General features: G+C 57.7%; 1 protein-coding gene across 1 annotated transcript in view; it reads right to left on the reverse strand.

The window, feature by feature from the left end:
- Nucleotides 1-13,255, reverse strand: part of SDK2 (sidekick cell adhesion molecule 2) — a 150,985-nt gene that overhangs the window by 38,108 nt on the left and 99,622 nt on the right. Inside the window, exons 19-29 of the mRNA XM_012662229.1 lie at nt 10,300-10,495; nt 10,021-10,119; nt 9,421-9,612; nt 7,907-8,028; nt 7,083-7,192; nt 6,803-6,953; nt 4,282-4,519; nt 3,467-3,582; nt 2,658-2,847; nt 1,205-1,303; nt 104-298 (exon numbers count right to left, since the gene is read on the reverse strand). Of these exons, the coding sequence (XP_012517683.1) occupies nt 104-298; nt 1,205-1,303; nt 2,658-2,847; nt 3,467-3,582; nt 4,282-4,519; nt 6,803-6,953; nt 7,083-7,192; nt 7,907-8,028; nt 9,421-9,612; nt 10,021-10,119; nt 10,300-10,495 (1,708 nt within the window). The remainder of the gene's footprint in view (nt 1-103; nt 299-1,204; nt 1,304-2,657; nt 2,848-3,466; nt 3,583-4,281; nt 4,520-6,802; nt 6,954-7,082; nt 7,193-7,906; nt 8,029-9,420; nt 9,613-10,020; nt 10,120-10,299; nt 10,496-13,255) is intronic.

A 13,255-nucleotide genomic window follows, 5' to 3' on the forward strand; every position in this document is an offset into this window, starting at 1 on the left:
TCTGGCCCCAGCCATCCCCTAGGAGAGGCTCCAAGCACCTGGGTTAGCTGGGGGTTCGCCCGTGGCTGCCCCCAGGCCTCCCCAGCGCCCTGTGGGCAGTCACCTCTCTTCTCCGTGGTCACCACCAAGGCCTCGGCGGCCTCTCCCCAGCCCTTCCGGGTCTGGGCTGTGATGCGGAACAGGTAGACAGACTCCGGCTTGAGGCCAGTGGCCGTGTACTGGCGGGCGCTGGGTGCCAGCACTTCCACCGTGGCGGTGTTGGCCGTGGTGCTGTTGGGCCGGTGTGTGATCTGGTACGCTGTGGGGAGGAAGGACACGGCTGTGCGGGCGAGCAAGGCAGCTGCCCCCAGAACCCTGAGAAAGGGTCACTCTTCCCTCGGCCACAGCGGTGTCTGCACGTGGGCCACCCTGGCTGTGGTCTGTCTGAAGGCCTCTTGGTCACTCTCCAGTCCTGAGCTGCCACCTGGGGAGTGTAGACTGTTGGGGGTACAGTGTCTGTGACCCCCTAACAGCCCTCAGTGAGGAAACCGGGGCTCAGAGAGGCCAGACCACCTGCTGGTAAGTGACTGAGCTGGAACTCTAGCCCAGGTTGTTCTGGTCTAAGGCACTTGCTCCCCACCCCGCCCTCTGTCTTCGGGGTGTGGCTGGCATCCGTTTGGGGCAGGCGTTGCATGGGGTCAGGACTGGGGCCCTGGGACAGGCACAGGTAGTCCAGGAAGCCACCTTTTCCAAGGGAGGGGGCTGAGGCCACAGAGGGCAGCAGACTTGCTCAAGTTCATGCAGCTGCCGACTTCAACCCTGGGGGTGTGTGCGTCGGTCGGTGGGGGGTGGTGCAGGGAGCAGGGCGGGAGGGGAACCTTGAATGTGAAATGAGCTTCTGCTCTGTGCCTTGGGCCCTGCTTCCCAGCAGTGGCGTGGCTGTGCAGAGCTGGCCAGCACGTCCTTGCTTGGCCACACTAAGAAATGGCAGCTGAGGTCTACCAGGTGGCCAGTCAGCTGGGGCCTGGGGACATTTGGGGGCACAAAGCCAACCAGTGGTCCTGAAGGGACCTAAACCCTGACCTTGCCCCCCCAGCAGGTAACCTTACAGACTGAAACTTCCAGCAAGAGACCTGGGACTCAGATCCCACCCTTGAGGGGGTGTGGACATCTCATGCTCCTTCTTCTCCCCGCAGCCAGGGCCCGGGGAAGGGCGAAGGCTTACCAAGGATGATGCCGTTGGGGGCCGCGGGGGGCTGCCAGATCAGCCGCACGGACGTGGTCCTCACCTCCGGGAACAGGATGCCCACGGGCGGCCCCGGGACTAGAGGCGGCAAAGGAGAAGAGGCCGACCATGAGGCTGCCGCCCGGCCCTGCCCTCTGAGCCCGGCTCCCGGGCGGGGCGCAGGGACCCGCCGCTCAGCCCAGTGTGTGTGCAGCGCTGCTCTGTGTCTGCACTCCCCGCCTTTGGAGCCAGTGTTGTGAAAATGAAATCAATGAGGTTTCTACTCTAAAATAAGTGTCGTTTGGCAGGAGCCGGAAGGTCGAATGAGGTTTCTAGCCTCAGAGTTGGTGTTACTGGCAGGGAACCACGGCCCCGGCTTCCTGTGGCTGAGTCTGTGCACGTGCCCGGGAACCGGGCCGCCCTTAGACCCCGGCCACGGCCCTGTCCTGGGTCTGTGCTGTAGAAGGTTCTGCTCTGACTTCCTGCCACCCATGGGGCAAAGGGAATCGCCCCCTGAGCCTGCACCAATCCTCTCTCTAGACCTCGCCTGGGATCCCGGGCTCCTGGAATCCCCTGTCCAGACAGCCCCACGCTTGCTTCCGGGGTCTACTCCTGAGGGCAGACTGTGCACCCCTGGGCCCAGCCATGGCCAAGGGGTAGCTGTTTTGGGGGGCACGGAGGAAGACTGAATGGTGTGGGCCAAAGGTAAGGGTGGAAGAGCACGGAGTAGGGGGTGTGGGGAGAGTTGGGGGGTGCTCTTCCCTTGTCACCTCATTCCAGCATAGAGCGCCAAGATGTCTGAGATTTCCAAACTTGAACTTTGCCTTTTCGGTCATTATAAGGGTACATTTGTCAAGGCAGGAGGATAGAACATATTTAACTTAACAGTTCATTAGCTTGATGTATAACTTTGGACTCTGTAGACATATGGTACTGGGCTTCCTTCTGCACTCTTGCTTGGACCCTGCAAGTGTCTGGGGTGGGCAGCACCTCGTCGGGGGGAGGGAGGGGGAGAGGACACATCGGTCAGCTTCTGACGGGAACTTCTGCTGCAGGGACGAATGCCCGGAGCCCGCCTGGGCTCACTCTTTTGCAAACAGGACCAGGAGGCTCGTGCCCAGGAAAAATCAAGACTTTCTCTTCCACAGACCTTTACTCAAAGTGAACCTGCCCCAGGCGAAAGAGAGATTAACACTGGCAGAGTCCCTGTTCCCTACACTCGTCCTGGAGAGAGAGTGAGAGACCGAATCAGATGTCAGACTGCCCTGGGGTTGTCTGCAGGGACACACGGGCCGTAATTAGCGTCCCCCTGGGTGAACCATCCCCACAGCAGGGGCCTGAAGCCATGGTTCCCTGTGGGGCAGAGGGTGACCCCAGAGGGGCCAGGCCGGGAGGTCAGGAGGAAGGACGCCCCCCCGCAGCCTTCCACGAGCTCGCCGGGATGCGCACTCACCATCGTCCAGCGTCCGCTCCAGGATGGGAGGGTGGCTGGGGCTGCCGTCCCCGACGCGCGTGAAGGCCAGCACCTGCACCTCGTAGAGCACGTATTTGCCCAAGCCCGTGAGCTGGGCACTGCGAGACGAGTTGCCTTCCACCAGCCAGAACCGCGGCTGGGCGTCCGAGTCCTTCTCCTTATACATCACCTGCCGGGCCCAGCACGGCGTGAGGCCTCGGGCCTGGGGCTCAGCCGCCAGCACCTCCGCTGAGTCTCAGCCCCAGGAGCGGGGTGGGCAGACTTGGGCTCCTTGGGGTGGCTTGGCCCGGAAGGGGAGGGGTGATGGTAAAACGAGTGTTCCCGGAAGGCTGGGGACACAAAGTTCCATCAGCCACAGCGCTGGAAGCCTCCTTAGAGGAGCATCCAGGTGGGAAGACAGGCCCAGACAGGAGGTGTGATCGTGCAAGGCACAGCTAGAAGTGGCAGAGCACGTCTGCCAACTTCCAAGTTGCAGCCAGGCGCGGCTTTAAGAGGGATTCTAGAAGGTGATGGAAACTGAAACTGGGTCCGTCAGAGCTTCCAGTGAGGCTGGGAGCACAGGTGTGGCCTCCTGGGAGAGGTGGAGCCGCCCCAAGGACCCTGAGCCCTCGCTGGACTCCTCCCCACCAAGGAGGACGCCCTGGGCCCCGAGGTGACAGGTGAACAGCGAGCCGGGTAGACCCCGGTGCCCACTCCCGGAGGCCCAGAGGGTGACGAGGACGAGCCCCTTGGGTGGAGAGGAGGGGGAAGGCAGATGGAGACCCCCCTCCTGGGACCACAGGACTCACCTTATAGCCCAGCACGAGCCCGTTGCGGTCGGCCTCGGGGACCTCGCTCCAGCGCACCAGCATGCTGCTGGAGGTGGTGGCCAGCGCGGACACGTTGGTGGGGCCAGAGGAGGGGACTGGAGGGAGAGGGAGGGCAGAGAAGGAACTCAGGAGCCAACATTGAGTCTACAGTGGCAGGGAGGGAGGGCGGGAGGGCGGCCGGGGGTGGGGCCCGATGGACATCCACAGAGCAACACGTGGCACAGATGGTCCCCAAACAGCACGTGATCCCGTTACCATGTCTTTGGGTTTGGAATGTTGCAGACACTGTTTCTGATTTCAGATGTGCCTCCCCCAACCCTCCTCGGGCTAATGTTAGACGAACTTGCGTTTCCTGCCAGCGCAGCAGTGGGGGCCGCGGCCCAGGAAAGCCGCCTGTCATTTATAAAGTGCTAGGAAAGAGCTGCACAGGGTGACCCACACGTGCATGAACGAGGGTTGCCTGCCCGCGGGGCCCACGTTCTGCGGTGACCCCTGGCCAGGACCCCAGGAGCTGTTGGTTGTGTTTCTGGAAGCTTCTGAGGGCAAACCCTTTCCCCACTCCTCCATCTCAGCTCTTTCAGGCACCATTGGGTCCCGAGGTCAGGGAGGTGGGCAGTTTGGATGGGTGAGAGCCGCCCTGGGGAACAGTGGGGCGGTCCTGGCGGGTTGCTTGGCCTTGATGAGCACAGAGGAAACCAACGCGGGCTGTGTTTGAACAACGGCTTCAGCCCGGCTGCCCTTGGGTGGCCCTGAGGGCAGAGAGACAGGCAGCGTGGTCAGCGGGGTGGTGGTACCTGACTCCCGGGTCCTGCCCACCACTGTACGGCTCCAGGGCCCGCTGCCGATGGCGTTGAAGGCCTGGACCTGGACGCGGTACTCCGTCCACTCCTCCAGGTCCTCGATGGTGTACTCCCGCTCCACGCGGTCCTGGACCACGTGGCTCAGTGTCCTGCCGTGGCCGTCTGACCGGCTGTACTTGATCTTGTAGCCCACGGACTCGGGGTTCCCGTTGTACTCCATCTCCGGGAGAGGCTGCAGCAAGGCGGGGGCGGCAGAGCTGCTGTGAGGCCAGGACCCCACCCCATGTGCAGGGAACGACTGCCCTGGCATGGTCAGGTGGCCCCTCCTCCAGGGAGCCTTCAGGGTTACCCAGCCCACCGTCAACCTGCCAGTGTCACGTGAGGTGCCATTGCCAAGTGTAGCTTAGTTTGTGTAGCTGTGTCTCTGACTGCCCTTATCTCCCTGAGGAGGATGGAGACGCAGCGCCCGTTCTCTGCTGTGCGTGTGACCAACTCATTACCCTGCCAAGGGAGTCAGGCCTTTCACGGAGACCCCGGGGCTGTCTGTCCAGCACACTGATGGGCACAGCCGCCCTCGGCCCTGGCTGCCTCCACTGCTCAGCTGCTCACTCAGGCTGCCAGCACACACTGGGCTGAACTGCCCACAACACCTGGTCTCGGCTCATGCCTGCCCTTGGGGGAGCAGGTGGGAAGTCCTTCTGTGCAGCAAACTTCAGTCTCTCCTGCTGCATTTTCAGCCTCCTCCTCATTTGAGTCTCATCAAAAAGACAGACTTCTGTCCTGGGCCTTAGGACTAGGTTGGGGGCTATGCTCACGGGTTCAAGGTTGTTGGGATGAACGTGGGCAGGGCTGGGGAGCAGCGGAGGGGTGTGCACGTAGGGGGAGCCCGTGGCTGGAAGCAGGTGTGAGCCCAGGGCTGGGCCTTCTGCTCCTCCTCTGAAGGGGACAGGGCTGCAGTGGGGCTTCTTCAGCCCCCACGTCCCCCATCCTGCCCCCAGGGGCTCTGTGGGCTCACCACATGCCGACCACTGTATCCCAGCCCTCCCCTTTGGCCCCTGCCTGCTTTCTCACCATGCACCCCTCCTGCCGGCCCGCCCCTTCCTGCAGACACTTAGTGAAGCCCACTGAAGCCCATTAAGACAGCGATCGATGGGCCTGGAGTGGAGATGGGCCTGTGCTGCTCCCTCGCCTGCTAAGGAAAGGTAACGGACCCTGCGCCATTAGCGCGGCCTGAGAGGTGCCAGGGGCCCTGCAGCATGGAGCAACTGCCCTTCTGTTCCCCTTCCAGCCCCCACACTCCATGTTGGGCTCTTTAACCTTTTAGTGTTTCGACACCTTAAAGTGAGATTAGGGAGGGAAGTAGGGAGCCAGCCCAGGGTGGCGGGGGGGAGCCTGAGAGACAGGGGACAGGAGGCTACAGGGTCACAGAGGCTGCCCGCCGGGGTGCCTGCCTGCCCCGGTGCTCTTGGCCGCTGGGCTGGGCCGGGACAGCTCTGCCCGGTGACGGCCACTCTGGGAGGGGAAGCAGGACTGATTGCTAATACAGCGTACGTGAAAGGCACATGGCTTCACAGTGAATCTGCCCCGGCGCGGTGCCTTTTGCAAGTTGTGTTTTGCACAACCAGAAAGGGATCTTCCTTCTCTAAGGAGCCCTGGCATGCAGTGCTGTTCCCCATGGGGTGCCAGAATTCCTGTTTGCTCCAAGCACCTCTTGGGACTGCTGCTTTGTGGGACCTGTGCTCAGACACGCTGTCCCAGACGAAGGCCTGGGAAGGAGTGGTCTCTCCTGCTCCCCAGAGCGTGAGACGGCAGTGTGCTCAGCGGTTAGGGCTGTGGATTTGGGGGTACAGACTCCCTGGGTTATGATCTCAGCCCTGTTAATTAAAGGGTGTGGGAGGATGCAGGGGCCTTGGGCAAGTTATCTGCACAACGGGGACCAGGATCACGCTGCTGTCGCAGGCTTGTTGAGAGGATTCAATGCCCGACTTTGAACAGAGCACTCAGAGCCTTGCCTGGCAGGAAGGAACCTCAGCATATTAGGACTATGACCTCGTGCAGGGTCACCAGGGGTAATGACCCTCTGTGTACCACCCTGGTCCGTGGCACACCCTCTGACCTAGTGTGGAGGGACACCTGGCACCTGAGCCCCAGACCCACTGCCTGGGAGCTGTGTGGCCATGAGCCAGTTCCTAACCCCTCTGAGCTTCAGTTTTCCTAGCCGTAAACTGGGATAATAACGTGTGCTTCGATTACTGGGAGGATCAAATAGGATAAAAAATGTAAAATGCTTGGCACTCGGCAATGCTCTGTGAACAGTATTTTCTAGCTGTTTCCTCTCATGTGGGGCATTTGTTCCTTTGGCCAAGACTGATTATCAGGCACTTTACCAGCTAAGTAAAGAAGTTAAAAAAAAAAAGTAGAGAAAAGAGAAAGGAACTGTAGGTATTCCCACGAGAGCCCTCGGCGGTGAGGGTCAAGGGGACATCCTACCCTGGTGCCCTCGGGGAAGCCTCACCATCCAGCGTAGCCACAGGCTGGTCTCACTGGCCGTGCGCAGAGACACATTGGCTGGGGCCATGTCAGGAGGCGCCTGCAGAGTCTGGATCTTTCTGGAAGGCTGGCTGGGTGGACTGGTGCCTACGATGTTCACCTGGCGCATGCGGAAGCTGGGATGGAGGGCGGGGGGGAGGGATGAGAAGACGATAAGGGCCGGACCCCAGAGCCAAACCTGTCCCAGTGTGGGCAGCCCTCCCTGGCCCTGGGCCAGCACCCCCTCCCCTGCTCCGTCACGTTACCTGTAGTAGGTGAAGGGGTTGAGGTCGGGCACCTCCATGGAGCGGGCATCGGGCTCGTTGGCGAGCTGATGAATCAGCAGCCACTCCTCTCCCTCCCCGACCACGCCCACCTGGGGAAGGGAGGGACCTTTAGGCCTGTCCAGCCTCCAGGGCCAAGATGGCGGTGCTCTGAGCCCTGGCCCTGAGGAGGTACAAGCCCTGCCCGGGGAAGGTCTTGGTTCAAATCCCACGGCTCCCCTGGAGGGCACCAAATGGGGCCACCATCCTTCCAGGCCCTTAAACATGCCTGCGATGTGACTCTGAGACCTCCTGCATTAGAACCTCATGGAGTGCTTGTCATAACCAAGGCAAGGTCCTAGGCCCTGCCCTGGGCGCGGTGCCCCGGAATCTGTGCTTTTCACAAGCTCCCAGTTGATTCTGCCAAACGCCCTGGGGTGCTTCTAAAACCCAGACTGCCCCTTAAACCAGCGAATCAGGACCAGTTTCTGCGGAGGGGATGCAGGTGTTGGAACTTCTGAACGCTCCCTGATGATTCCAGGGTGCAGCTGAGGCTGAGAACCATGGGGTGATAGGCTGCTGGCAGCAACTGGGTATTTTCCCAGGCCGGCTAGTCACCCCCTGGGACCAGGCAGGGATTGGCATGTGTGTGTTTCACATGCAAAGGGGAGGTGGGCGTGGAGACGCTATTGGAAAGCTCGGGTAGTGGGGTACACTTGGCCATCGACAGTTACACGTAAAAATTCACACAGACTGAAATACACGTCTGATTTTGCACCCAAGAGCATGGAGTGCCCAGGCCCCAGGCACCCTGCAGCAGGCTTTACCTGAGCCTCCACCAGCCAGCGGGAGATGGAGGTCTTCCCGTCGTAGCCGGGCCTGAACTGCAAGGTCACGGAGCGGGGACCGATGTTAGAAATGCCCAGGTTGGTGGGGGGCCCTGGGAGTTCTGGAAAAAGAGAGGAGGATGGGAATGATGGGGTGAGAACGTCCCTCCACACTGAACAGGATTTTGGGGCACAGAGGGGGCTGTGTGTCACCGACACCTTTCCTGGAAATGTCCCAGGAGAGCCACGGCCAAGGCCTCATCCCACCAAGTCTTTGTGCCTGTGTCTTACAGCACATCTCGCTCGTACCGGGAGGCCGAGGCTGACCCGAGGGCTGAGGGGGTCCCCCAGGGCCAGGGAACAGGGCCGGGTACGCGAGGGGCTTCCTCTCTGGCAGGTTCGGTGTGAGTGAGATGCTCACGGGGGGCTGGAAGCCGCGCAAAGCCACGCCAGGCTCAGTGAGGACCAGGCGGGACCGATCCTCCCCTCCACCCGTGCACAGCCCCTCCCAAGCCCGGTAATGGCTGGGGGAGGCTGGAAGGACAGGTGGGGACAGGGGGCAGCTCCTGTTTCCAACCAGGAACCCCGTGGCTCTCAGGGCTCAGGACGCCTAGAAAGAGCACAGATTCCGGAGTTGGACTGTCTGAGTGTGGATCCAACACCACCTCTTAGAGGCCGTGTGTCTCTGGGCAAGTTCCCTACCTCTCTGTGCCCCCGTGTCCTCCTCAGTAAGATGGAGACAATAATGACAACACCTCCCTCATGGCTGTTGTGAGACTAAACGAGCCGGTGTGTATAAAGCTCTCAGCTCCACCCCTGGTGAGCACCACACAGATGTTTGTCACTCTGATTGTTACTGACACTGAGGGTGGATCGTAGCTCAGGTGCCCCAGCCATGCCCACGGGCAGGTCACACGAGCATAGCCTTCGTGAGCTCAAGGGGCCACGTGGTTATCTAGTCTAACTCCCCCTACGTACAGAGTGGGGAGGCTGAGGCACAGAGGAGGCACTTGACTTGCTCAGGGTGGCAGAGCTGGGACTGGACCTCAGCTCACTTGTCACATGGGGCCTGAGATCGCTCCCACCACGTCCTGCTGCCTCCCAGCCAACTCTCCGTTGGCCAGAATCCCATTCGGACTTTCTGGGTGACAGTGGGAATTCTTCCCCGCAATCACAGACCCTACTGCCTGACGTGGGGCCTGTGTGAGACAGGGTGAAGGGGGGCTGGTAGGGCAGAGGAGACAAAGAAGGGGCTGCCGGGGGCCTCTGTTCCTCTGCGAGCCATGGGACGGAGCAGCAGCGAGCCCATGGCGCCCCGTCAGAGACCTGGTATTATGTGAATTCAGTCTGTGCTGGGGACAACCAGGGGACCCATGGATCCACAGACCACAAAGGGAGGGGAGGGCTCTGCGGGAAGAAAGCCAACGTCCCTGAAAGACAAGGCCATCTCGAATGGGATTCCACCCAGGAGAACCACAGAGGCCAGGAGTCCTGCCCTGAGCACGGGCACTTACCCGGAGGCACCCCAGACGAGATGGTGGAGGCAGACACCTGGCCCTGGCCCTTGGAGGTCATGGCGGCCACCTCGATGGTGTAGGTGGTGAGCGCGGTGAGGCCTGTGACACGGTACTCCAGGGTCACGTTGGGCAGGTAGTGCGTCACGCGGGTGTTGGTTCGGTTGTACTCCTCCCAGGAGATCCGGTAGCCTGGGAAGAGCCCCCCGTGGTGGCGTGAGCTTGGCTGATGCTAAGCTGGCCTGACCCTCCACCCCACTCCCCACGTCTTCCCTGGGTTGGCAGGTAGACCCCACTGGGAGCGACAGGACTGAGGGAGGTGGGAGCTGCTGGCACCATGCCAGGGCCCTGGGTGTACCCTGGAGGGGATGCCACCGTCAGTGAGGATTGTGGGAGAGAGCAAGTCACTGTGGCAGCCACTTAGGTCTGTGGCTGAAGATCTGGGAAATGTGAAGGAGCGGAGCTGCCGAGAGCCTCCTCTGAGCGGTTTCTGGCAGAGGGGGTCGACTTTTGGGTGGAAAGCAGCTGGAAGGCAGGGCAGGGACTAGCTGACTTTCCCAGCCCTGTGCCACCTGTGGCCCGGAGACCCGCGGCGCCTACCTGTGAGGATGCCGTTCTTCTCTCCCGGCTCCTGCCAGCTGACCTTCAGCGAGGTGTCCAGGATTTCACTGAAGCTCAGGTGTCCCACCGGCCCGGGCACTGTACCCCGGAAGGGCCCCCCACCCCGCCCAATGTCAGTTAGAGCCAGAGAGAGACCACCATCTGCAAGGCAGCCCGCAGCCCTGGGGGTGCCCCAGCATGGGAGACAAGCCCAGGACGGCCTTCCGCCCGAGCGCCCAGCCTGGCCTGTGGAGGGTGCACGGGGTGGGAGGTGCCTACCGTCCTCGTGGGTGCGCACCAGCTGCGGGGCGCTGCGGGGCCCGTCTCCGGGGGTGGTGAAGCACAGCACCGAGGTGAAGTACTCCGTGAACTTCTTCAGGCCAGACACGAAGCCCACGTGGATGCTGTCTTGAAAGTTAGGCCGGGCAGTCACCATGGTAACCTCCTCTTCCTGTTCCGGTTCCCAGGCAATCAGCTGGGGAGAGGCCAACAATTCAGGCAGGGCAGCAAGAAGGTTCCAGAAGAGGCCCAGCCCTCTCCCACGGGCTGGGCCAACCAAGGGACAGTGTCCAGGAGCTCAGGTCTCCGTGGTGTCTCCTCCCAGGGAAGGGACAGGCAGTGCAGGAGACCCACAGGCCACTGGAGTCCGCTCTGGTGCGCTGCCCCACTTCTTGAGCCACTGACTCTAGGAAGAGCTCTGTGCTGGGGGCTCCTGAGCCGTCTCTCACTCGATCTCATGGTGGCCCCGTGAGGGAGGCATTTTACCAGGACTGGGCGACATCATTTTACAGGCCCCGTGTGCAATGGAAACGGAGGGCTCTCTTGTTCAAAACTTATTAAGAATTTCAAGATGACAGCAGCAGAACATTTAACCAAGTGCGGGGCCCTTCTACGTGCAGAGCCCTGGACGGCTGTGCAGATGGCACGCCCATGACGCCGGCCCTGTGTTTTACAGGTGAGGAAACTGAGGCTCAGAGAGGCTCGCATAGCTGGGGGAAGCTGGTGCTTGGATTCCAGGCCCTGAGCTCTTCCATCTTGCTCCGTACAGGCTGGGCCACCTTGGAGACCTCTGAGGGTCCCTTCCTGGAGAGCTGGGAACCTTAGTTTGTGGGTAACTGTTGTCCTCTTACGCCCCTTCCAAGTTGGGATTTTGATCCTAAACATCACCCAGAGGCGGGGCATCGGCCAGAAAACCCCGTCTGGAAGCCCATCGCTTCCTCTCCAGTCTGCCCCCTGCGCGCTCCACCGCTGGTCGCCTAACCCCGCCGTTTCACCTCCTCCTTGTCTGCCACCTGCTCTCTCACCTCGCACGCCTGTTTTCTGGGCCCTTCATCTGTCTACAACAATGACAGCTGGTTTCAGAGATTTCCTCATTTATTTGAAGTTGATTAAATTGCAATTAATGGTGAAAAGCAACACTTGATGAGTTTTAATAAGCATGGGTATTTATAGATATAAAACAATGCCACGCCAATGTCTCCTGATTAACTCATGCCTGTAACAATGCTTAATCTTCTCCTTTTCCTGGCCATGTGTTTATAAAGGACGTTTTGAAATTTAATTGGTATTGTGGAAAGATGGCCTATAGCAAGTTAATTAGACACTAATTAGACCCTAAAAATACTAAACAGAAATACTAAGTGGCATTTAATAAGTATGTTAAATATCCTCCTGATTTCAGTTGTTTCGTAGCAATTAAATTGCCGAACTTCTTTGGAGTAGATTAAGAAACAAGTTTAATGTTTTAATTTAATTTAATTAATGCAAATTTGAATTAATTACGCTGTTAGAATTAATTGTGTGGTGTGTTCCGTAGCAAGTGTAAAGTCTGGGTAAATATTTTTTTTTACTGGGCTTAAGCCAATTATAGTCGCTACAATTTAAAAAAAAAAATGAAGGAAAAAGAGTGTCTGTATAGGTGCCTTAAAACAATATCACTGGGCCTTGACCACAAAAATGACCCAGAAGAAGCGCACAGGGTCACAGAAGTGTGGTTTTGTGGAGTCACAATGTTGACGTCATCATCTTACAGGTCCACACCTGGAGCCCAAGATGGCGGTGGGGTGTGGCTTTCTGTGGCTGTTTCAAAATATTTCCTCTGGGATGCCAGCCACTTGTTCTTCTCCGGCTGCATGTGAAGAGGAGGCTTAGGGATAAGAGGCCTTCCCTTCAGAGCTGGTGGGGGGGAATGGAGGCTTTCTGCTATATATTTATTTTTCTAACTTTTTTTAGTTTTTCAATCTTATAAATATATTTCCTATTTAAAAAATTAAATAAAAAATAAATAAATAAATCGAATGGGGGGATATTTGGCAATAACAGCAAAATTATATACATTTTTACCCTTTGACTCAACAATCTCATGTCTAGGAATCTAGTCCAAAGCTCTACTGTGAAAAGAGAAAAAGACGTACGCACAAAGCTCCTCACTGCAGAAAGGGTGGTTACAGTAAAAGACTATAAACAACCAAAATGTTATCACTAGGGGGCTAGTTGGATAAACTATAGGAGATCCACATGATAAAGTATGAGATGAGTATAAAAAGGAACAAGGAATCTCTCTCTATACTTCTATGGAGTAATCTCCAGCATATATTGTAAATAATAATTTTAAAAAGCAAGATGGAGAAAGTGTGGAAAGCACATTGTCCTTTATCTAGGAAGGGGAGGGTGCACATTCGTACATGCAGATACCAAAATCCACAGATGCTCAAGTCCCTGATATAAAATGGTGTAGTGTTTGCATATAACCTGTGCACATTGCCCTGCATACTTTAGATCATCTCTGGGTTACTTATAATACCCAGTCCAATATAAATGCTATGTAAATAGTTGTCATATTGTATTTGGGGAATAATGACAAGGAAAAAGTCTGTACATGTTCAGTACAGGTACAATTATTTTCCAATTATTTTCGATCTGAGTTTGGTTGAATCCATGGATGCGGAACCCCTGGATAAGGAGGGCTGTCTGTTCTCGCTTACAGTAAAGAAATGGAAGGAAAAACCCCACTAAACCAACACACAAAAACAATCGAACCTACGAGGGCCGAGATCACCAAGATCAAAGCTGATTTTTTTCTGAATTTCCTTTGTAGATTTCACTTTGGAACCATGTAAATGTTCTGCATAATTATAGAACAAAATTAAATTAAAAAAATCAATCCCTAAAAATCGAAAACAAAATGAAGCAAATGGACCTAATAATGTATCGAGTTGTAGCAAAATTACCAAGA

Source organism: Propithecus coquereli, unplaced genomic scaffold, assembly GCF_000956105.1.
Source record: "Propithecus coquereli isolate 6110/MARCELLA unplaced genomic scaffold, Pcoq_1.0 Scaffold76, whole genome shotgun sequence".
Lineage (NCBI taxonomy): Eukaryota > Metazoa > Chordata > Mammalia > Primates > Indriidae > Propithecus > Propithecus coquereli.